Below are 22,730 nucleotides of genomic sequence, written 5' to 3' on the forward strand. Positions count from 1 at the left end.
AAAGGGAGATATATACAAGTCTCGTTCATTGTCTGTTGTATTCATCTCTATTCTATAAATGGAAGCGCCCTGTTCATTGTCCAGTTCGACCCTCCTTGACGCACATTCAAGGATCGGCCCGGCCTCGGCGCCTACACTGCAGCAACAGTACAGAGAACCCTAACCGCCGGCGCCTACAGTGCTGGGAATGCAGTTGAATCACATTTCTCGACAATTTCATTGGCATTGAAGGTTTTTGCCACTGCCCATCGTCTAGACCATGCAAGTAACCATAGTAGTGCCAACATCATGTCTCACTTATATTTCAACCACTGGTGTCCGGCATTTGACGCCGTCCCTGGATATCATTTGTCACATACCGTACTACTTACTCCAATGTCGGCGGTTATTCGTCCATATTAACAGCTAATGTGCTTGGCTATATACAATCGAACGATGCAATCAAGGAAACTGCCATCCCCCAGTATACTCACTAAAGTAACCATCCGGGTCATACTTGGCCTTGATGCTCTTCAACCTCTCATACCCGCCATACGTAGCCAACGCATTCTGGTCATGCGCAGCATCGTTAATAAACAACGGCAATCCCTCAGTCGGGGGCAGCGCCGCAACAAGGTCTCTGTAACTCTCCTCGACCTTCTGCAAATCCTCCTCCGACAAGAGCGGTGACGCCGTCAGCAGATAGTTCACCCAGTACCACGGTCCATCCGGCATCTGCATCGCGTTGCCGCCAAAGTTCGAATTCGAAGCATCCGTGAGCGACCTCGGGATGGGCTGGATGTCAAACGAGGTCAGGACATACTGGCCCTTGTTGTCCTCGCTCCAGGCGCGCCACTCTTCGTACAGCTTGTTCAGGTTGTCGATGCCCTGCTTGTCGCCGCTGTGTACGGTGACCCGGAAGCTGTTCCGGCCAGCGTTGAGCTCTGCACTGCCGGGGATGGGCATATTCACGACGCCGTTGTAGTCCGTCTTCTTCAGCGTATTAGCCAGATTGGGGATATCCGTGAAGTTCTTAAACACGTTGCCTGCGTCCTCGCCATCGTAGACCAGGAACAAGATAATCGCCTCGTCGAGGTTAAACTCCAAATCCGGAGTGGGCAGTTTCATATAAGTCCCGATGATCGCAGCCTTGGGGTCCTCGTTATACCGAACAAAGTCGCCGATCGCGTCCAGCACAGCCGAGTTCTGCTGGAACAGATAAATCACATTCCCAGCATAGAACGTATTCGCTGGGTAGCTCTGGACCGTATACTTCGTGACAACCCCGTAGGAATTCCCGCCCCCGCCGCGCAAACCGAAGAACAGATCGGGGTTGCTGTTCTCAGACGCAGTAACGATCTCGCCAGAGGGCAGCACCACCTCAAGTTCGCGGAACGAGTCGCACGCCATTCCATACTGGCTAGAGAGGTACGAGAGACCACCGCCGAGGGCAAGTCCCGTCCCAACACCCGCCAATCGCGCACCCACGACCGTGCGATTCCACTGCGCAAAATACTCGTATACGTCCCCGAACGTGCCGCCGGGCTGGTACGTCGCGAGCTTCGAATCCTCATCGTACGACTTCTCCGTCATAGACGAGAGATCGATAAGCACACCCTTGTCGACAGACGAGTAGAAGTCATTAGGGTTATGTCCACCGGCCTTGATCGCGAACCGGGAGTCGGATTTGCGGATCGCTTTGATTGCGGCGGAGACATCTTCTGCTGAAGTTGGGAAGACGATGCACGACGGCTTGTATTTGTTCTGCTCGGTGTTGAAGTAGGAGATTTTGGATTTGATGTATTGGGGGCTTAGGGCGTTGGTGACGACGGTCTTTGAGCCGAGGGTCTGCGTTAGGTTCCCGCATGCCTCTGGGCCTGGTCCTGAAGAAGCAGCGACTGGAAGAGCCGAGAGAGCCAGGGCTAGAACGCCAAGCCCTGACGGAATCTGGGGAAGCATGTTGTTAATCCTGAGTTCTGCAAGGAGGGCAGACCGGCGTGCAATCCTCGTCAACGAGCGGGAAAAGGGGGATACAGCGTTAGATACTCAAAACCCACAATCCAGTCCAGCCGAGTGAGGAGGAGAAAGCAGAGATCATATATAAATTCTTATCCTGAAGGAGCTGATCCTCCAATGTGCAACGCCAGATCCATCCACTGCCCTTAATCCAGTCAGGCATGGGGATATACGCGATACGCAATACGCGAGCAGATACGGAGAAGCTCGTCCCACTGAGACCATTCCATGCCGAAAAACAGGATCAGCGTTTGCGTATAGCACAATATTTCATTGGATGGTTTAACATTAAATTCGGGTCCACATTGAACCAGGGGGCCGTCCGTTTACCCCATGCGGTGAGAAGCTTTGTTAAGAAACATGCACCCAGAAGCCAAGAAACGGGACATGCAGCTGTTCTGGAGTGTGTCCTGGGCAAATAAGAAGCAGCAATATACGTGTCTCTACTCCATACATCCAATGCATTTGTGCGTACTCCATGCGCCTGTCCAGGGGCCAAGCGCGCACTGCAGAGTAGTGCAGACTGGTTCACTGACGATCAACCGCCGGACTCTAAGAAATTCACGTGGAACCCGCGAGGCTGTGGCTGACTCGAATATTCGAGTCTGGCATGCTGTGCCTTGGTTTGTCGACTGCCGGTTGATCGTGGATTTGCATCGGGTGTACCTTGAGTCGCAGATTTGAACGGGCTGAAACAATCGGCAGTCGGCTTCAACGAAATATGGCATTATGCCTGTGCATAACTGGTATTTTTGAATACTAGTTAGACCTCCTTCCCGGTCCTTCTGTGAGTCTGCTGCGCTTCCAGCATTCCGACTGACTCGCTCACATACCCCGGATTCCCCACAGTGGTTCTTGAGCATTCATGCATCGTGGATAGTGGATAGTCAAGCCCGATCTTGTACGACGTCGACTGGTGCCCAAGCGCAGTCGTACAGGAGACTCGACAATTAGCCAAATGTAGCACGATCTTGTAGCTCACATAGATCTCCGTTTCGAAGGTGAGACAGGATAAAATCACCGTTTCGAGGTGAGACAGGACATCTGGACATATTATTCATGTGAATCGCCATTCTGCATCGAATGCATCTAGGTATCCCGAGGTTTCTTAATATTACAACTTATTATAATTCTAGCGTAGTGCCTCCATCAGCTTGACTCCGATCACAAACAACCAGCGACGGCCATTCAATCCATGCCCTTCGTTCCTGTCCCAGAACCAACTCGGCGGTTGCCACAAATCGTTCAGGGAGTCTGTGAATCCACCATTTATCACAGGTCGCCCTGTGCAGGACGATCGCATAGTGGGCGAGCACGACCATCGCATACACATTCTCAGCCTCAACCATGCTAATAAAATCCGGCGACAGCCTGATATACCACGTGAAGACGCTCGGGATGTCGTCGAGTCGTCCAGCCGAGAGCTCCGTATGGATCTGACCCAAATCCACGAGCGAGGATTCCACAGCCCGATTACCCTGAGGCCGCAGGACAGTCAACTGGGTGACCATCGCAAAGGTATCGCGGAGGGAATTCAGAGCGTCGGACAGTACACATGAATGGTGTAAAGGGATGGCCGGATTACCCTGCCACAGATTACTCAACGCTGCGAGATGCCCGTCTTCCACTCTGATCCAGCTCATCGAGGGCTCGCTCAGCATCGGCGGACTATATCGCTGGATGACAGGAGCAAGCGGCCCTGATGAAATCCACCGCTGGCATCTCCAGAATATCCCAAATATATTATGCATACCGTGCGCGATTCTCGCCGCATTACTCGCCAGCTCTCTGACAATTTCCGCCCTCTTGGAAGAATCTGACTCCCTCCACGCAGCGTGTAACAAAACGCCGCACTCCTCATTAACATTCGCAAAATCAAACAGCACCACAAACATCGCAAACCCAAACAGTGCCGCCGAGTTCTGCTCGGTTATATCCCTAAGCGACTCCGAATACTCCGGCAAAGCCTGGTTAACGTGGAAAGCGGCCTCTGCGAGTAAATTCTGCGCCGATGCCTGGGACTGCCCTGCAAGGTGGATGTAGGCGACACTGAGGATACCATGACCAACGAACGGGAACGAGGTCGCTAACTTCGGGAACTCTTCACGGAAGAGCTTCTGGACAAGTTCATGGTACGAGAAACTGGGAGCCATGCGCGTCCGGAAGTGGCAGTAGAGCTCATAGTCGCGCGTATTGCGGCGACAGAAGGAGGGCACATCTCCATGCGATATCTGCGCGGGGATTCCATCTAGTAACTGCAAGGGAGTATTCACCGTTGTACACGCAGTGGGTTGGCGCTGTCTTGTAGCCGGCTCGAAGTATCTCAGAGAGCATTCAATATTTCGCTGGGCGCAGTTGTCGCAGATGGGCTTTTTCTCATCGCACTGTCTACAATTCAGTCCACAAATTCAATACAGCTCGAAGCACTAGATATTTACCTTGATTCTCCGCCGCTTACACGGTACGCAGCCATACCGCGACTTATGGTGGAACTTGCGGCCCTTTTTCGAGGGCGGGAGGCTGGCCATTGCCAACTGCGTGCGATAATTTCATTACCGAAGAATAATAATAATGGACATGTCTAGATGTATCGTATCGCAGAATGACTCCAGCACTCAAAAGACCCAAAGTCAAACGTGCAAGCGTTTCAAATGAACGGGTGGGTGATATATAACAATTGGCGTGTCAATCCTAATCTAACTGGGTTTCAGCCCACTTGATGCGTCAACGGCTCTCCAACTATGGCGATCGCCGGCTCGCCTGGGCATTTCATATTTTGGGTGATCTTTTTTTTTTGCTGCTATTTAAAGTTGCAATACGAACGTGCTTACGCCACTGCTTCCAGCCTTACTGTTAGGCCGAGCACGACTTCAGGCCCGTCATGTCGCTCCTATATAAATCAACATTTTCCCCTCCTAAATGATCTATCACTCTCGCTATAAGTTCCAACGATATTTATCTATTTGCGACTGACGCTGGCAGCCTTCATATATGCCGGTAGTATAACCAAAGGCGGGCACTGATATCTTGCCGCCTACATTTGGATTAAGATTTAACCTCAGACTCAACAAAAAATTAAAAAAAAAAAAAAAAATTAAAAAAACGAAGAAGAAGAAAAACAAACGCTAGGGTATAGCAACTAAGCAAGCTCTGAAGGTTCTTGCTTTGCAGGCGTCATTCCAGAAAGCTCGTGGCGCAAGTGCGGATCCGCCGGCATCTCCTTCTGCACGGGGGACTGTTCATGCAGCTCAGCTGGGCCACTCTCGACCTTGGCTGTATTGTTGTTATAGCTGCTCGACTACGTGAACGCCTCTGTGGTATTTCGCTGGTTCGACTGGCGACGACGACGGAGGAAGAACCATATTATGCCCACAATTATCAACGCTCCGCAAACACCCCCGACAACGCCACCCGCTATCGCGCCTTTGTTCGTCGATGAATGCTCTTTTACTGTAATCGACATATTGATTAGCTTCCTCATTCAAGCTTCCAGGAAAGTGGCTGCGCATACCGTCAGGCTGTGGGTAATTCCCTGCATTCCGCACATCATCCGGATCAGCCGTCGAGATCCAAGAACTGGTGGCACAACCCAGCTGGCCAGTAGATAGATAGTAGTAGCCCTGTTCCTGATCGTCGGGTCACAGCAGAAGAATCCCGACTCGTAGGTCCAAAGGGTCCATGTTGAATTGGCGCACCGGGGCTGCGGCGTCAAGTCCCCTAGCTCACTGTCAAGGTCGCACTTTCGAAAGTTCAACTCGGTCACATTTGGCCGTGACGGATCAGGACAGCACGCGAAGAACTGGCCCCAGGTATTTACGCCGTGCTCGCCGGGAGGGCATACGTCGGCGTTTGGGAGGTACCGGCGGACCGCCCAGCCTGCTCGAACCTCCTCGGACATGGGACTTGTGGGAAGCTGTCAAGTCGTGGACGATGAAACAAAAGATAGCGGAGGAAGACAGAAAAGGAGCTGAGAGGGCCTGGAGATGACTTGGAGAGACCCTGGGACGGAGTATGGAGGATTCATTGGGGGTGGAGATATGAGGCTGTAAGGCTCTTTGACATCTCAGCAGCCTATGACAACAGCTCACGATCTCCAAATGGGGCCGAATATGACAATCATGGCCCTCCATAGAGACGATCGTCTTAAATCGGCCAGATAATGCATTCGCAATCTCACAATTGCTGTCGGGAACTCCGGGCGCAGGCATTGAGGCCTGGTACGCGCGTTTGGTTGGGTCGTCTTGAATGACAGATGAAACAACCCTGTACAAGCATTCTCGATCTGCAGGACACAGGGGATTCCGTCGTCTCTGGCTTGTCATTGTCGTTGATATTCCAGTCTGGTTTCTCCGTCACTGATTTGGTTCATAGCAGTGGAGAAAGAAGCCATATATTGGATTAATCCTAGACTAGAGAATAACCTGACCCTAATGACATGAGCTACTATACGCTCTGGTCAACATCCAGGCATAATATTGCTTTCTCGGTTCTTTTAGGTGGTTAATTTGGGATGGCCTCTACTATTGACTATCCTCTACTATGACTATGTCAAGGGACCTGCTAAACTGTCATCTATTTCTTCTTACACTTTCGCGAAGGTACGGAAACACTGTTCAATCAATGTATATTGCAGGAACCCATATTTACTGGGTATTGCTTATTGATGTCGGATATATATTTCCGTGGGTGACTTCATTCTGCAGCATGCACTTGCAATAATAAAGTTTATCATCATCCTTACAGTCAAATCTGCTCATTTACCTTATTCTCCATAGTCCATCATACTATGAATAGTATCCAGCGCGACAAGAATGACTACAGAGTACGCTCTTCAGACAGTAGTGGCCTGTTGCGGTATATATTCCCGACCGGAGGTTTATTACCCCGACGCTAGCCGCATTCGGATAGGGCCAACCCTTTGCCAAGGCCGTGTGCCAATGTGGTCAAGCTTCTCGGTTGGGCCTTGCTTGTTTGTCTTGTCTTGTCTTGTCGTCTTGTCGTCTGGCCTTGCCCAGCTTCGAGGATAAGGAAAATTCCATCTCTTAAATATTTCGAACATTGATGTCCATCGAGATAGAACACTTTTCCATCTGCTCGGCCAAACTCCGGCCGCTGGCTAAGCGCTTTTCCACGCCATTGCCAGAAAACTGGGTCTGTCTGGGTCTACAGGGGGCATGACTAGGAACCGGGCCTTTTAGCAAATTACCAGACGCCCTAAATGCACTTCGGCCCGCATTCATGAGAAAGCGGTCCCGACTTGGCCATTGAATGGCCACTGACTGGCCGCTGACAGGCCAACTCGGGCCGATGTGTGGGAGATGCCTGTGAACTGCTGACCGGCAGAGTCTTCCCCATGTCCGCTGGCTGAGCGATTAACCCGTCTGGCCTTGCGATGTCGCTCACCGGGTCGCCGACTCATGCAGCAACATTCTTCGGGGCAGGAGTCCCTGGCCCCTGGCGGATAAGCGCGAGGCCTGGGGAGAACGCTCCCCCGGACAGCGTCCCCTCGACTAGAATTCGTGGGAGCATTGGGGCATTCTCCAGCTGACGTGTGAGATCTCAGCGTATCGCAGGCCTGCTATTCCTCATGGATGCCCCGGATAGCTTCCTGGCGAACCCCAAACAATTGTGGAGAGAGGGCTGGAGTTGACAAACCCCGAAGATTCTGCGGATGCTTTTTAGAAGCTGTTCCCACCTCGCAGGTCGCAAGCTTTGCAGGTTCCTTTAAGTCTCATCCACGATTCAAGTTTGTCTTTGTCACCCTCTCGTACAAGTCCGACTGCAACCATGGGCGTTCTCACTCTGGCCGAGGACCGGCCAACGCCACAGGCCGTCTACAACTGGCGCATCTACGTGCTAGCACTCATTGCCTCATGCGGCTCCAATATGATCGGTTACACATCAGCCTTCATCGGGACGACAATCACGCTCAAGTCGTTCGAGAATGAATTCGGCTTCGACGATATGACCGAAGACCAGGTTGATCTTATTAGCGAGAATATCGTTTCTCTGTTCATTGCCGGTGCTTTCTTCGGCGCCATTTTCACATACGGTCTCGGTCACTGGCTTGGTCGGAAATGGAGCTTGGTCGTTGCCTCTGCCCTGTTCACCCTCGGTGCTGGCCTGTCGTGCGGTACGAAGGGATCCTCCGGCCTGGGGATCATGTATGGAGGCCGTGTCCTGACTGGTCTGGGCACTGGTGTTGCATCCAACATCATTCCGATCTATATCTCTGAACTTGCACCTCCCGCCATTCGAGGACGACTGGTCGGGTTCTATGAATTGGGCTGGCAGATCGGTGGTCTGGTCGGTTTCTGGATCAATGTGAGTGCTTGATATTGGCTGTTGAACATGGAGACAATGACTGACCTGTCGATTTCATTTGCAGTACGGGGTTGAAAGGCATATGCCTGCAAGTCACCAACAATGGATCATTCCGTTTGCCGTCCAGATCATCCCTGCGGGACTGCTCTTCCTTGGTTCCTTATGGATCCGCGAATCCCCTCGCTGGTTGTTCCTCAAGGGCCGTCGCGCCCAGGCCATGGCCAACCTCTGCTGGATTCGCCAATTGGATGAAGCAGATATTTACATCACCGAAGAGGTAGCGGCCATTGACCAAGCTCTCGAAGAGCAGATTTCCACAATTGGAGTCGGGTTTTGGAAGCCGTTCCAGGCTGTTGCGCGACGCAAGGAGATTCTGTACCGTCTATTTCTTGGCTGTATGCTCTTCTTCTGGCAGAATGGGTCTGGTATCAACGCCATCAACTACTATAGCCCGACCATCTTCACCAGCATTGGCGTGTCTGACGCTGATGTCGGCTGGATGACGGGTATTTTCGGTGTCATCAAGGCTGTCATGACGTTTGTTTGGCTTCTCTTCTTGGTCGATCAGCTTGGACGACGAAACCTTCTGCTTGGCGGTGCCATTACCGGCTCTGTGTGCATGTGGGTTATTGGAGCTTATATCTGCGTTGTCCGTCCTGAAGACCACCCTACCGACCATCTCAACGGCGGCGGCATTGCTGCCATTTTCTTCTTCTATCTGTGGACTGTATGTATCACGGAGCCCGCTTAACTACTCTGCTAACCACCTCGCAGGCTGTCTACACCCCGACATGGAACGGAACGCCTTGGGTTTGCAACTCGGTATGTACCGTACTATAGATATACTCGGCAAAATGAACTAACAGATATTTAGGAATTCTTCGATCCCAACCTCCGATCCCTCGCGCAAGCCGCGACAACAGCTAGCAACTGGCTGTTCAACTTCCTCGTCTCGCGGTTCACCAAGCAAATGTTTGCGAAGATGAACTACGGTGTCTACTTCTTCTTCGCCGCACTCTCTTTCCTCGCGTTCTTCTTCGCCTTCTTCCTGATCCCCGAAACCAGCGGTATCCCTCTCGAGGCCGTCGACCGGCTGTTCGAGATCAAGCCTGTCTGGCGGGCTCACACCAAGCTGAAGGCTCAGCTGAAGGAAGACGAAGAACAGTTTCGCTTTGAAATCAAGGAGGGTGTCTTTGGGAAGGAGGGCACCGAGACGCCGAAACATGTAGAGAATCCTGAGAACTCCGAGAACTCTGGAAACTCGTCGGCATGAAGATAAGATGAGATGTAGATATGATATTTTATATTTGTACAGACATGACGATAGAACCACACAGTGTATAGCATGCCTCCAGAGTTGGAGGGAATATTAAGTTATGACTTTGGATTCAAGTGGCCAAGTGATACTTCACATCTTCGCGCCCTCCACTTGTGATTACAATGTCCGATACCTATAAGGAAGGAACGAGACATCGCGTCCATCGCACTTTCCTCTTTTAATTCATCATCGTACATTCCTTTCTTGGTCTCAGCATCGCGCCTTCCTATATTCCATTACATTGTTACTTAAAGAAAGAGCAACCCGGTTCAGTTCCTTCCCAGTGCAACCCCCCATCCTCGTCGGATCTCGCTGCATTACTAATTCGAAGACTATGTGCTGGCAGTGTCTAGACACCGTGAAAAAGTCCGTATTATCGACCTGATCGGCGCCAGACTGCGGAAGTGCACTGAGCCGGGTCACTGAGCCGATGTATCCGCGGAAACATTTTGCCAGGATGATTGCCCTACATTTTTCTCCTGCCAACGCGATGTGTATTCTCTGAACTGCTTTCCAGAACACTACACCGTGATCAAATCTCTTGCCGTATTTATTCTTCGCCGACGGCACCGGCAGCGGGTACGGCATGGAAGCCGGATACGAGGTGTGGCTGGACGGAGAAATTAAAAGATCCAGAGGCGTTTATAGCATTGGGGAGCCATGTTATGCATAATTCAGAGCCCCTGTTCCGTTACTGCGAACGCCTGGTCCTTGATGACCTAGTCTTGATGACCTGGTCTTAATGGCCTGAAATACGATGGCTGTGCAGAATTCTTAGTTTGACGAGCATGTCTCAGTTGTCCAGGGGCCCAGATTCCTGGAAATTTAGATTTGGTACTCCATGGATGTTTGCGTCATGAATTCCATATCATCTGGATCTTGTTGTTGTCTGGTTGTCTGGAATGTGCGATCTCGATACCCCATGCCACGTGATGGGCATGGATACAGACGCATTTGGATCGAACGCCACCAATCCCCAGAGCGGTGATAAGGTTAGGTTACTGCGGGGAGTAAGGGGCAAGTCATGCAGATGAGCGATGTGGCAACCGTGGTTGCTGCATTCCAACAAAGGAGGCCGGCCAATTTGTCTTGCGGTCATTACTTGACTACTGCCGCTTGCAGTGTTGAATGCTGAATCCAGGCGGATAGGGTTTTTTAAGGACACGGACGATGGAAGATGCTAGCAATCCTTCATGCAACCTTGCGTGGGTCTAAGGATCATCATTCACCGTGGGTCTGAGAACTGAAGTCTGGTGAGCGATGAGATGCTTCTGGAAGCAGGCGATGCATTCTGCTCTTCCAGACTGTAAGCGAGCGAAACGTAAGCGTCAGCGAGGCACAGACGATGAAGTTGGAGATGAATCCTTCACTCCTTCACTCCTTCACTCCTTCACTCCTCCGGCTTCAGTCGCGTGAGACCAGATCAGCCCATAGCAGCCGGTTGCGATCTGCTGATGACGGGCGTTATATAGCCACCACGCCGTTGACCAACTCGATAACCAGCCTTGCCCCGCCTGTCAGACCAGGAAGTCAGGGTTACATCCCAGGCATCAGTTAAGAAGTTAATAACTGAGTTATAACTTCCCACTTGTCGAACTGGGTCCAACTTCCCCGCCCAGCCAAGAAGCCCCGCCCCTTGCTGCACCACATGGCTGCCATGGCCATAGCATTCCAGAGGCCACGCTGCTCGTAACTCCGCTGTATCTCTCGTATCTCTCGTCGTTCTCGCTACACGATCGTCTCGCCGCGCCTGGACCGGCTCCGCTCTCGTGCAACCAGCCCCGATGCCTTTGCACCCAGCTTTGGCAGGTTGGCACCAATACGAGGAGCTGGGTCGGCGTGGCTGACCGCAGGATTCAACGCCCAGAGACGCCCAGGCGCGCTAGCTGCAATCCTTGGGGTGAGTCAGACCCATTTTTTGTCGCGTCTTGTGTTTTGCTTGAGAGTTCTTCTCTGCTCTTGACATCCACCAGCGGCCAATCAGCAGGGCTCCCAAGGCTGGGCCACGCACCCACTTTTTGGGGGTTAGGGGCTGCGGGTTTGGGGAATCTGGGGAATGAAGACAATCTCTTCAGAGAGGCCAGGTGAAGCTCGAGTGAATACCCCGGAACCAGAGCAACCGCAGCCATGCCCAAGTCCGGGGTCATGGCACACGGCTGAAACGCCCCCGACAATCTGACCTTGGACCAGTTCAAAACGCCGCTTTGGGCACCGCCCATAGGACGGCTCCAAGCCACAGGCGGAAGGGAGCAATAAGGCTCTGGTGAAGCGATACCTGTCAGTGGTACGCTGCTGCGTTTGCTCCGGTGGGTGGGCGGCCTTTTCCACCAATCGAGCCCCCTGCCAGTGATGCCAGCCAGGAAGCATCCTGCGCCCCGGCCAGTGAAGACTGACTTTTGTTTTCCTTTGTCGCATGCGGCTTGTCGAAAGTAACGAGGCGTGGGCCACGGATTTAATACCGCTGCATGGCCGGCGCGTTTTCCTCCTCCAGGGGTTCTCTCCAGGCTTCTTCTCCCACCAACATTGCGGAACTCCGAACGCCTTTCTACTGCCACCACCATGAGTGACGAAAAAAAGATAAATCCCTCGCTGAACGCTGAGGACTCCTCTCCTACCCATGAGGAGGTGGCTCCGGCCACCAAGCCAATACGCACCGAGGAGGGTGCTCGCCGCGAGTCTGTTGGTGTCAACATCATCCAGAATCCTCTCCAGGTACGTCCTTTCCTTCATTCTCTCCGATACGTTAGCCGCCGCTTAGTGGACCTGCTAATTACTTTACCCAGAGTCAACCCATCGAGCAAGTCGTGCACGATGCGCGCACTTTCGCAGAGGACCACGACCTGGCCGAGCACGCCGAGCTCTTCGGCCGCGCTGCCCTCGTTGCGCGAGACCCCGATAGATTCGAGAACGTCGAGGGCCTTTACGGCGACGAGCAGGACGCGCTGGAGTACGAGCGAGCCCACAAGTGGCATGGTCCCTGGATGCTTTGGTACTCCATCGGACTGTGTGCCGTCGGTGCCGCAACACAAGGATGGGATCAGACTGGCTCCAACGGAGCGAACCTCCAGTTCCACGAGGAATTCGGTATTGACGGTACGGGTAGAGACGAATGGATTGTTGGCGTTGTCAACGCGGTGATCTTCTTGACTGCCGGTCTTGTGTACGTTCCCTGCCCTGATACCTCTTATACCTCTTCTCTGTCTTGCTGACTCGATATACAGTGGCGCCTTCATCGTCGACCCACTTAATCACTACTTTGGCCGTCGCGGCGAGATCTTCATCACTGCAATCATTCTCACTGCCACACCCATCGGCTCCGGGTTCACACACTCCTGGCAAGCCCTGTTCGCCACGCGATTCATCATGGGCATCGGCATCGGTGCAAAGAACGCCACAGTCCCTATCTTCTCCGCTGAGATGGCACCTCACCGTGTCCGTGGCGCCCTCGTCATGTTCTGGCAACTCTGGGTTGTGGCTGGTCAGTATCCCTCTTCGCCGCATCGTCTAGACTGGTACTAAGGTCGAGCAGGCATCTTCTTGGGTCTCGCCGCCAACTGCATCGTCATGAATACCGGCACTATCGCCTGGCGTCTTCAGCTCGGTTCTGCGTTCATCCCGTCCTTCATTCTCGGTCTCGGTATCTATTTCTGTCCTGAGTCGCCTCGTTGGCTCATGAAGCACGGTCACTATGCAAAGGGATACCGCTCTATGGCGCGCCTGCGAGCCCACCCCATCATCGCCGCCAGAGACTACTACTACTCCTACGTGATCTACCAGGAGGAACTCAAGGAGGCCCGTGGTGCCGGCTACTTCCAGCGTATGTGGGACTGCTTCGCCGTGCCTCGCATCAGACGCGCGAACTATGGAGCATCGACCGTCATGCTTGCTCAGCAGATGTGCGGTATCAACAGTACGTTGTTCCCTTCAATTCCTAAACCTGTCCAGCTCTGACGGTCCCAGTTATCTCTTTCTACAGTTCGAGTATCTTCAGAGATGCCGGATACAGCGACACTGAAGCGTTATACGCCTCGCTTGGGTATGGTGCCGTCCAGGTCGTGTTCACCATCCCAACGCTGTTCCTCATTGACACCAAGGGCCGCCGGACTCTTTGCTTGATTGTATGTATCCGAATGTCTGTATTCGTTTAAACCCTCACTAACGGATCAGACCTTCCCCCTGATGTGCATCTTCCTACTTGCTGGCGGACTGTCCCTTCTCAAGGATACAGGAACCCGTGGAGAGCAGATCGGCCCAGTCGTCTTGTTCGTTTATCTGTTCACCATATGCTACTCCCTAGGCGAAGGTCCTGTTGCATTCCAATACTCCGCTGAGGTCTTCCCCACCATCCAGCGTGAGCAGGGCATGGCCTGGGCCGTCTGCATCAACAACACCTTCGGTATTTGCCTTTCCGCCATCTTCTGTATAGCCTGCTAACGTTCTTCCAGCCGGTGTGCTCAGCTTGACATTCCCCCGAATGACCACCGTCATGACTCCAACTGGCGCCTGTAAGTACACCTAGCCGAATATCACGACAAAGCTAACATATACCAGTCGGTTTCTACGCCGGACTCAACCTCATCGCCTGGGGCATGATATTCTGCTTCGTGCGCGAAACCAAACAACTCACACTGGAAGAGTTGGATCGTAAGCACCCAAATCCTACCTACCTATCCTTTGCAAAATCAACTAACATCAACCCAGAGGTCTTCTCCGTCCCAACAAAGGAGTTCCTCAACTACGAGACAAGCGTCTGGCTGCCCTACTTCATCAAGCGCCACATCTTCCGCCAGAACATCCCCAAGCCACCACCCATTATCGCGACATCCGAGAAGAACGAGCATTCCGGGCTCGGAAAGGCTGTGGACCGGTATATCCTGCGTCGCCGGAATGTCGGACCCGAGGCTTGATTGCTTGATACTTGGACTTGAAGTTGAAATTGGACATTAACCGATCTGATATGATATCGTAATTCTCGCAAAGGTGGAGGAGAAAAGAGACCGACCGACCGACCGACCGACTGACTGACTGACTGACTGGTCTCTCATTCGGGCTACATCCCGTCCGGCCATCTCGACTCCCCGCGCATTGGTAGGCTTGTTGTTTCTTGTCGCTGTGTGAGATGAGGGTACTATTAGTTACCGTAATAACATGGAGATGCGTGCAGTTTAGTTTGATTCAATCTGTGCTGAATTGCCAACGCCTAACTGTACTGGAATATTACCGATATGAACTTTGCTATTTAATTCTATTCAGAAATTCCTACCGTCGTCGAGGTTACCACTAATATCATATACCCCGTAATATAGATGCGGTACAAATGGTCGCAGCGTCGCAGTGGGTATATCTACCCCAGAAAGTCCATGCAATAATGCGACCGATAGTCCTACGGAGACATCAGTCTTTCCTAGTGTTTGACATTGTATCAGCCTCGATGCAGCATGGTTTCCAGTACATTTGATGCCGAGGCATTTCACCGTCCTGCATTCAGCTACATACCCTGTAGGCATGGTGAATTGTATAGACCAACTGATAGTGTGATGGTGAGTTTTTGCGGCTCTGAAAACTTTGCCGACTTTTCTGTGACTTTTCTGTAACTTTCTGCTACGTTTCAAGTTTTTCTGGGCAATGCGAGACCCGATCACAGCCGTACAATTGAATATCTTCAGATGTGGATATGCTCTGGAATTCACTGTCGAGGTTTACCCACAACAAAATTCATTGGGCTACATTCTTCTACATGAAACAAGAAGATACAATGCAATGCAGTCTAGACTGGACTCCAAGCCATTGGCATGAGAAAATTCGACATTCATTCCACAGCTTGGATTGACCTGATTGGGCCAGTTTGTACCTGGTTGTACCTGGTTGAGGCCGTCCCATGGTTCAGGCTGGACTAGCGAGACCAGCTGTCAATTGTCATGCCACACCGAATGAAGGTTAGGATATTATCGCATTCTGACTTTTTATTTCTATTGAGTGGTAAATAGTCGAAATAGTGAGACAGAATAATGAAAGATTTTGTTACTATTTTGTGACCCTTTGTATAACAGTGTGGTGGTTGGACCGCCGAGAAGAACCAGCGATATGGCATTTGTAACTACTCCGTAAGTAATTAGGCTGCAATCAAACAGATCCAGCACAAATTCTAGTTGTCTGAATTTTCAGTACTTTAACAGTGGTTCCATGGACCAGCCAACCATACGACCACTCTAGAACTGTCGTTGGGACCCGCCGCGCAAGCCGAATCGTCACCGGCCACCAGACTTTGGGGTGGAGACTTGGAGACCGCGATAGACTGATCTTTGAGAGTGCCAGTAGGTTAATCCCGAGGCGTCTCACAATGCGCGAATAAGCGTTGATTTGCTCTGGTGAAGACTGATGGTGGCCTGGACCGTGAATTCCGCGGTCACTGGTAGAAAACTTTGCCCACGCTGCAGAGGATACATATAGGCCTGCGTCACCCCCAGGAATGCCTCGCAGTCCACCTTACTGGTAACACCGTCTACTGGCACCATCATGAAGTCGTATCTGAAATGGACTGCTCTCGCAGTCGCTGCTGGGATCCAGTCGTGCACTGCTCAGACTTATACTGAATGCAACCCCACGGAGAGTATGACAGCACTCAGATCCATCTCAGATGTCTCTATTAACAATGTGAATAGAAACATGCCCTGCCAACGACGGCCTCGCGAGCTGGAGCTTCTACACGGACTTCACCACCGGAGCCGACTCATTTGATGGCTGGACTGTCGCCGCCGGGGATGTAACCAGCACCTCGCTCGGCGCCGAGTTCACCATCAACGAGCAGGGCGACGCACCCACCATCGAAACCGACTTCTACTTCATGTTCGGCTACTTCGAGGTCGTGATGCGAGCTGCCAACGGCACCGGCATCGTGAGCACTGCCATCCTCGAGTCCGACGACCTGGACGAGATCGACTGGGTATCTACATCCACTCCACCCACCACCAAATAAAATAAAGCTCTAACAAACACAGGAACAAGTCAGCACCTTCGACAACGAAATCCAGACAAACTACTTCGGTAAAGGCAACACAACCAGCTACGACCGCGCCACAACCGTCTCCGTAACCTCGCCCACCGAGACATTCCACACCTACGGCATCAGCTGGACAGCCGAGCGCACGCAGTGGTACGTCGACGGCAACCTCGTCCGAACCCTGAACTACGCCGACGCCGTCTCCGGCACAAACTACCCACAGACGCCCATGCGTCCTCGGATCGGGATCTGGGCCGGCGGCGACCCGAATAACGCAGAGGGCACGATCCAGTGGGCCGGTGGTGAGACGGATTACACCCAGGCGCCGTTTACCATGTATGTCCAGTCGGTGAGGATTATCAACTATACCCCGGCCGAGTCGTATACGTGGACCGATATGACGGGTTCGTATGAGAGTATTCGGGCGTCGAATGAGACGGAGGGAGGTGCAGGAGGTGCAGTTGGTTCTAGCTCGTCTGTTATCGCGGAAACCAGCTCTAGTCCTGGTCCCATCGCCAGCGCCAGCTCCGTCTCGAGCAGTACACCCGTTATTCCTCGGCCGACGAGTTCTGTGGCAGGTGTTGGTGGTGGTGGTGTTATTGGTGGTAGTGGAAGTGGCAGCGCGAGTATGACTCCCAGCAGCATTGCGATTCCATCAACAAGTGTCACTCCGACACGTCCTGCTACTGGTACTGGAAGTGGAACTGCTACTTGCACCCCTACTGGCACCGCTACTGGCACTGGATCTGGCACTGGATCTGGCACTGGATCTGGCGCTGGCGCTGGCGCTGGTACTGGCACTTCTACCGGTAGCCCAAGTCCAACGGAGTTCTTCAATACCGCCCCAGGTGCTTTGTCCCCATTTGCTGGTGGTTTCTCTGTTATGGCTGCTGCGTTTATTGCGGGCGTGCTTCAGTTCTAAGACTCGAGTAGAGTCAAGTTTGGTATTGCTGCAGATGGCAGCTTGCTTCCTGCTCATTCTTTGAAAAGGTGTAGTTATCCTAGATTTCCATTCAATGTTATCTGGCTTCATACGTGACGTGCACCAAATCTGCTTAACAGTCGTAGTTCTAAGAAAGTCAGTTCCATAGATTCCCATACATCATGTTCTACCCGGTCTACCAACCAAAGGGTCTATAATCACAAAATAACGGGCATCGCAGGGCTCAGTGCTCGCAGAGATTAAACCCACCCAGCTCAAACCGCCGGTTTGCGTCAGTGGATTTAACACTCCTCTCCTCCATAAGCTTGATCCGATACTCCTTTGCCTCATCCATAGTCATCGGGGCATGGTCCACATCACTCATAATCATATCCTGAAGCTCGACGGGTAGTCTTTGACCCAGAGCCTCCTGAATTGAATCCGTCCACTCGGTACACCAATCCTCTCTCTGCGGAGGCACATTCGCCGTGGAGATGATCCGGCGCGTCGGGTCAATAAGGAAGAAGGCCAGAATCTTGCGGTGGCCAGGCTTAGAGGGGTCCGCGAGCGAGAATGGCGACACGCAGTGTTGCAGTGTATTAGGGAATGTCAGGAGCCGGCCTTCACGGCATGCTATGCTGCCGAGGTCTTGCGTGAAATGGTCCTCTCCTAGGTTATTCCCGGCGCGGGGGTCGAATCCGAACACGCGCAGGAAGGTGAACACGCCCTGCTCGTAGTCGTGAATGCGGCGGAAGCGGTCGAAGAAGTGGTCTTGGGCGCGGTGGCGGAACGAGAGCGTGTTGTCGGTGATGTTCTCGCAGTCGTAGTAGTAGATGGCTGTGGCGCAGATCCGCTCGTTCTATGATATCGGTGGTTAAATAACTATACATGGGTATCAATTCAGGAGTCGTACCAGCTGCCCCTCAATATGCCAGCTTCCACCATCGTAATTTGGCTTTTCCGGAGTAAGTTCGATATTAGCCAGTTTCACAATGACTTGCAAGCCGTTCTCGGCGTATTTGGCCTGCAAATCAGCTATCCCATGTATTTGATCGACAGGTGGCTTGAATGGACGCACATCTGGGTGCTTTGGTTGCCGTGTACTGCGCCAGTTGTCCAGGCGTTCGTAGTAATCCTCCTCCTCGTCTTCAGGCTCTGGCTCGGCAGTGGGAAGATACTCAATCTTCTCGTATGGAATTCGGGTCCTGCCAAACTTGAGGGTCAGACTCTTGTTCCATAGCGGGATAGTCCGCGTGAGGATCTGTTCAATAACGCGGTAGAGGTCGCGATGTTTGGCCGGATGTAGATTGTTGATATATGAAGCAATCTGACATTGGCCATTGCTGTCAAACTTGACCTCGCAGGGAAGCCACTGGAACCGGTAGCTGTAGGGCGCGAGAGTGCGCCACTCAGGTTCAGGAATATCTGGCAGGATTGTGAGTTCTCCCAAACCGACATTCAGGAAACAGTCATCAGTCCCAATCATCTTATCCATAAGGAGTCTGCTCCGCCCATAGACAAGAGGGAAGAGGGATGGGTGCACCAGATCAACAACCTTGTCGTCCGAGTTGGGGTGATAGTCCTTGGGGCCCTCCTGCTCAAGAGACCTGGCCAGTTTTTGAAGTCGCTGCTGGATATCCCGTGGAATGGCAGTATCAGACTTGACCACGCCAGGGTCAAACGACTCTACCATCCCAGTCTTTTTGTATTCCTCTGTTTTCCAGCGTAACTCGGCAATGATGAAGTCCATCATCACTTCAGTGACGTTCTCGCCATCGACGGCCTCTTCTCTCCACTTTGCAGTGATCTCCTGATTAAAGATCTTGTCCACCCAGTTTGGCTTCTCGGTAATTGTCTCCATGATCCGCATCATAGTTAGCTCTCTGACGACGTACAGGTGGCTGGTTCAATTAGCGCCTGTCTTGTCCACAGACATAAAGGTGCCAAAAGGCCTACCCGACATAGCCGTCTTCAACATCTGAGAGATCCAAAGCATTTCCATATGGTATATCCAAATGTCTCTGGGTGTTGTTACTTGTTAGTGTTTTAATATAGGAGCTTGGAATATCCGGGAAGCACTTACCTTCCCCTTGCAGTTCAGGGGCAGGCCAAGCGCGTGCAGTTCAAAGCGCGTGAATTGAGTGCCTGGCATTTGTTCGAAGTCTGATCTGAGTCTGATGGCTCCTAACAAATATTAAACTGTCAAGATCTGGAGAAGGAAAGTATTGAATATTTAAGATCTAACACTACTGCAGGCATAAGCAGGCGTAAACAGGCAAGGAGTAGGCATCCGCCAAGGCACCAAGGCACCCAGGCATTAACCTGGATCAGATCGCGACTTGGCGCTTCATCTCAGGGAACAAGGCAAGAAGTCTTCTGGGGATACAATACACCGTGGAATACACGAGAAGACGTTGCAGCCTCCAACGGACCAGCGGAACATCTGGTTCCATACGAATTCAGCCGAGCCCGACTACTACATTCATATAAATCCCCACACGACAATCTCGGCTTTATATATTTCACCGATCCTACCACGCAACTTTTGTAATGATTCGTGGTGAGCATTCTTGACTGGAGGAATCGATGGAGAAACTGTTGTATAACCCGGTTCCGTTGTGCCGATATTCCATTATAAATACCAGTTGGACACCACCATAGGTTGAATCAATCAAGCAATTGAATACAGCATCTTGCCAGATCTCAGTTACTTTATACTAGCAGAAAAGCCAAGATGAAGCTCACAGTACCAACAATCCTAGCCGCCATCCTGGCCAGCGGTACTGCAACCCCAGTCCGCCGCGCCGACAGTCCTCCCTACTTCATCACCATCGGGGACTCAACCGTTGCCACAGACGGCGGCTGGGGCGATGGATTCCTCTCGTTCGTCGACTCCCCAGCAGACGGTACAAACCGCGGCAAGAGCGGCAGCACCACTGTCTCCTGGCGTGCCAACGGCCGGTGGGAAGACCTGGTTGACAATATCAACGAGACCGTTGGCGACTACGACACCATTGTGACGATGCAGTTCGGGCATAATGATCAGAAGGCACTCTCCTTGGATGAGTATCGCGAGAATCTCGTGGGCCTTTGTACTGATATCCAGGACCTTGGTGCTACTCCGGTATCCGTTTCCCTTTCCGTGTCAATGCTAGAACCGGATGGGTAGACTAATGAAGCCAGATCGTCATTACACCCCTCAGCCGGCGGAACTTTGACGGCGACAGCGTGCAAGAAGACTTTGTCGAATGGCGCCAGGAGGCCATCGCTGCAGCAAAGTCAGCCGGGGCCAAATGGTTAGACCTTACCACGGCGAGCACGGACTACGTCAACGCCATTGGGGCCGAGAATGCGGCAACCTACGACTTGAGCGAGGGCGATGGCACCCATATCAATACCGCGGGCGGGGTTGTGTTCGGCCGCATGGTTGCTGATCTTCTGATTGAGGAGCGCCCCGATGTGGAGGAGTATATTATTCCCAACGAGGAGCTGAGCGAAAAGATCGCGGCGGGAGAGTATGCAACGGGGGATGAGTAGTGGTCGACATAATATTGCCATGCGCTCTTGATATTCGTCTACTTCCGATGTGTTTCATAAATAGTGTACAGACTGTTTTGTTGTGATTTGTATATACATATAGCTGCCGTGAGGTGCCTAAGTCGACCTCATACAGGTCGATCAATCCTATACACACTCTCAGCTACATTAAGATAAGCCTCGTACTCTACTTCCTCCCCCTCAATATCATAATGATAGTGTCCTCCCTTTTCCTCTCCCTCCAAGTCAAAGCAATGCGTATGCTCCATCCTCAGCCCCAAGTTCTCTGGATCGGCACTATGAAATACCGTCAAGCAAACCACCGGCGCCGCACAAGTCCGATACCTCAACCACTCCTGCTCAAGCAGTTTCCGATCCTTGAATGGCAACTCCTCAGCTGGTGGGAAGTCAGGCATGACATGGAACTTTGCCCGGCCTGATTTAAGCAGGAATACACCACCCAGACTAACCGGTCTTGAATCACCGTACGCCTTGAGAAGACCAGCACGGATGGTGTTTGTGAAATTCTCCACCCCCGTCCTAGTCCGCGCAGTGATTTTCAAAACCGGTCCTGGATCTCCACTAGACCCGAATAAATTCACCATAAGCGCGCAGTTCGTACTCGGCGACGGACGACACTTTATCGCCTCCTCATCCTCAGACTTCTTCGAACCAGGCGGAAGAAGAACCTCAACAACCCTCGTCCCATTCGTAACATCCAACGAGTCTACATCACTGAGATCCGGCGACGACACTCCAGTTCTGCCATCCCAAGCCAAATTCGGCACCAGTTCCGCATTATGCCCGATATCCTGGAACGGCGCTGCCCCCGCACCAAGGACGAACCCTTTCCGGGGATTCATCTGCATCTCGCGCGCCAGCGCTAACAGATCGAATTTTGCATCAAAGTTTGGACTCGGGAAGAGATTCGGCTGCCCGCCTACGTCGGCGATGCGGGGGTTACCGGATAGACCGGGGGCTGCGAGGCCGAAGGGTGGGTTGCGGAGGTCGGGGCATTGGATTACTGAGGCGGAGGCGTGGGTGAAGGTTTGAGAGAGGGCGCGTTCAATTACAGGTGCCAGTTCTGATAATGGGGGTGGGTTTCGGGGGGTTATTGTGACTGTCATTGTGGTGAGGTGTAGATGTTGTGGAGGGTTCAGAGTCAAGTTGGAGATGGAGGGAGATATTGATTGCACCATGCGGGGCAGCAGTTTGTCTCGGAATGAAGTCCGATGTCCATTATCCGATCTACTATACTATTTAACAACAGAGCATTGTTTGAAGGTATCTAAACACCCCACAATAGATCATTTCCCCACAAAGTAAATCAGCAACTCTCCGACAGCGTATAGCTAAGCCTTGTTCGTCACGATAACGCAGGCCAAGATTGGCAATGAAAGTGGCGTGTGGATTGTGATGATCCCCGCCAAGCTCATGACCATGTTTAAATCCGCAAGGCAGCAGCAAGACTGTCTCCTGTCGCAGCGACAGTCCCAAACGGGCGAGTGACGCTGCTGACTGCGCAGGGGCCGAGCATGGCAGAGGAGAACCACGAGCGCGGGGCCAGTCAAGCAGCAGCTTGGCAGCAGAGAGCAACGTCATCTGGCACTGAATGGGGCGGAGAGGCAGCAGTG

General features: G+C 52.3%; 10 protein-coding genes across 10 annotated transcripts; 5 read left to right on the forward strand and 5 right to left on the reverse strand.

Moving 5' to 3' along the window:
• Window positions 1-242: 242 nt before the first annotated feature.
• Window positions 243-2,245, reverse strand: ASPSYDRAFT_49082 (FAD-binding oxidoreductase). The gene has a single exon (XM_040847768.1). It carries the CDS (start codon window positions 1,936-1,938, stop codon window positions 442-444), a length of 1,497 nt encoding a protein of 498 aa, XP_040698736.1. The 5' UTR covers window positions 1,939-2,245; the 3' UTR covers window positions 243-441.
• A 400-nt stretch (window positions 2,246-2,645) lies between these two features.
• On the reverse strand, window positions 2,646-4,625 carry ASPSYDRAFT_49083 (Zn(II)2Cys6 transcription factor). The gene is made up of 2 exons (XM_040847769.1): window positions 4,434-4,625; window positions 2,646-4,379 (listed from the first exon to the last, which is right to left on the reverse strand). Exons 1-2 carry the CDS (start codon window positions 4,521-4,523, stop codon window positions 3,120-3,122), a joined length of 1,350 nt encoding a protein of 449 aa, XP_040698737.1. The 5' UTR covers window positions 4,524-4,625; the 3' UTR covers window positions 2,646-3,119.
• On the forward strand, window positions 4,443-5,042 carry ASPSYDRAFT_49084 (uncharacterized protein). Its single transcript, XM_040847770.1, has one exon. The coding sequence runs from the start codon at window positions 4,737-4,739 to the stop codon at window positions 4,935-4,937; it is 201 nt and encodes a 66-aa protein (XP_040698738.1). The 5' UTR covers window positions 4,443-4,736; the 3' UTR covers window positions 4,938-5,042.
• A 434-nt stretch (window positions 5,043-5,476) lies between these two features.
• Window positions 5,477-5,893, reverse strand: ASPSYDRAFT_92969 (uncharacterized protein; the record flags this gene model as incomplete). The annotated part of the gene is made up of 1 exon (XM_040852760.1): window positions 5,477-5,893. One exon carries the CDS (start codon window positions 5,891-5,893, stop codon window positions 5,477-5,479), a length of 417 nt encoding a protein of 138 aa, XP_040698739.1.
• A 1,616-nt stretch (window positions 5,894-7,509) lies between these two features.
• ASPSYDRAFT_435885 (sugar porter family MFS transporter) lies at window positions 7,510-9,720 on the forward strand. The gene is made up of 4 exons (XM_040846691.1): window positions 7,510-8,319; window positions 8,384-9,046; window positions 9,094-9,141; window positions 9,194-9,720. Exons 1-4 carry the CDS (start codon window positions 7,783-7,785, stop codon window positions 9,590-9,592), a joined length of 1,647 nt encoding a protein of 548 aa, XP_040698740.1. The 5' UTR covers window positions 7,510-7,782; the 3' UTR covers window positions 9,593-9,720.
• Window positions 9,721-12,196: 2,476 nt separating this feature from the next.
• On the forward strand, window positions 12,197-14,544 carry ASPSYDRAFT_158808 (uncharacterized protein; the record flags this gene model as incomplete). The annotated part of the gene is made up of 9 exons (XM_040842762.1): window positions 12,197-12,349; window positions 12,421-12,797; window positions 12,859-13,115; window positions 13,164-13,547; window positions 13,598-13,755; window positions 13,805-14,033; window positions 14,083-14,142; window positions 14,189-14,281; window positions 14,339-14,544. The coding sequence occupies 9 exons, from the start codon at window positions 12,197-12,199 to the stop codon at window positions 14,542-14,544; spliced, it is 1,917 nt and encodes a 638-aa protein (XP_040698741.1).
• Window positions 14,545-16,153: 1,609 nt separating this feature from the next.
• Window positions 16,154-17,181, forward strand: ASPSYDRAFT_116742 (glycoside hydrolase family 16 protein; the record flags this gene model as incomplete). Its single annotated transcript, XM_040840189.1, has 3 exons — window positions 16,154-16,247; window positions 16,300-16,580; window positions 16,636-17,181. Coding segments are annotated over 3 exons (921 nt in total), but the record flags the coding sequence as incomplete, so codon positions are not given.
• Window positions 17,182-17,803: 622 nt separating this feature from the next.
• ASPSYDRAFT_81179 (DUF4246 domain-containing protein) lies at window positions 17,804-19,787 on the reverse strand (the record flags this gene model as incomplete). Its single annotated transcript, XM_040851078.1, has 4 exons — window positions 19,643-19,787; window positions 19,516-19,580; window positions 18,473-19,460; window positions 17,804-18,418 (listed from the first exon to the last, which is right to left on the reverse strand). Exons 1-4 carry the CDS (start codon window positions 19,709-19,711, stop codon window positions 17,804-17,806), a joined length of 1,737 nt encoding a protein of 578 aa, XP_040698743.1. The 5' UTR covers window positions 19,712-19,787.
• A 506-nt stretch (window positions 19,788-20,293) lies between these two features.
• On the forward strand, window positions 20,294-21,096 carry ASPSYDRAFT_158879 (uncharacterized protein; the record flags this gene model as incomplete). The annotated part of the gene is made up of 2 exons (XM_040842766.1): window positions 20,294-20,683; window positions 20,743-21,096. The coding sequence occupies 2 exons, from the start codon at window positions 20,294-20,296 to the stop codon at window positions 21,094-21,096; spliced, it is 744 nt and encodes a 247-aa protein (XP_040698744.1).
• A 128-nt stretch (window positions 21,097-21,224) lies between these two features.
• Window positions 21,225-22,223, reverse strand: ASPSYDRAFT_159178 (PTD012 family protein; the record flags this gene model as incomplete). The annotated part of the gene is made up of 2 exons (XM_040842803.1): window positions 21,225-21,758; window positions 21,813-22,223. The coding sequence occupies 2 exons, from the start codon at window positions 22,221-22,223 to the stop codon at window positions 21,225-21,227; spliced, it is 945 nt and encodes a 314-aa protein (XP_040698745.1).
• Window positions 22,224-22,730: the final 507 nt, after the last annotated feature.

Source organism: Aspergillus sydowii (assembly GCF_001890705.1).
Source record: "Aspergillus sydowii CBS 593.65 unplaced genomic scaffold ASPSYscaffold_12, whole genome shotgun sequence".
Taxonomy (NCBI): Eukaryota; Fungi; Ascomycota; class Eurotiomycetes; order Eurotiales; family Aspergillaceae; genus Aspergillus; species Aspergillus sydowii.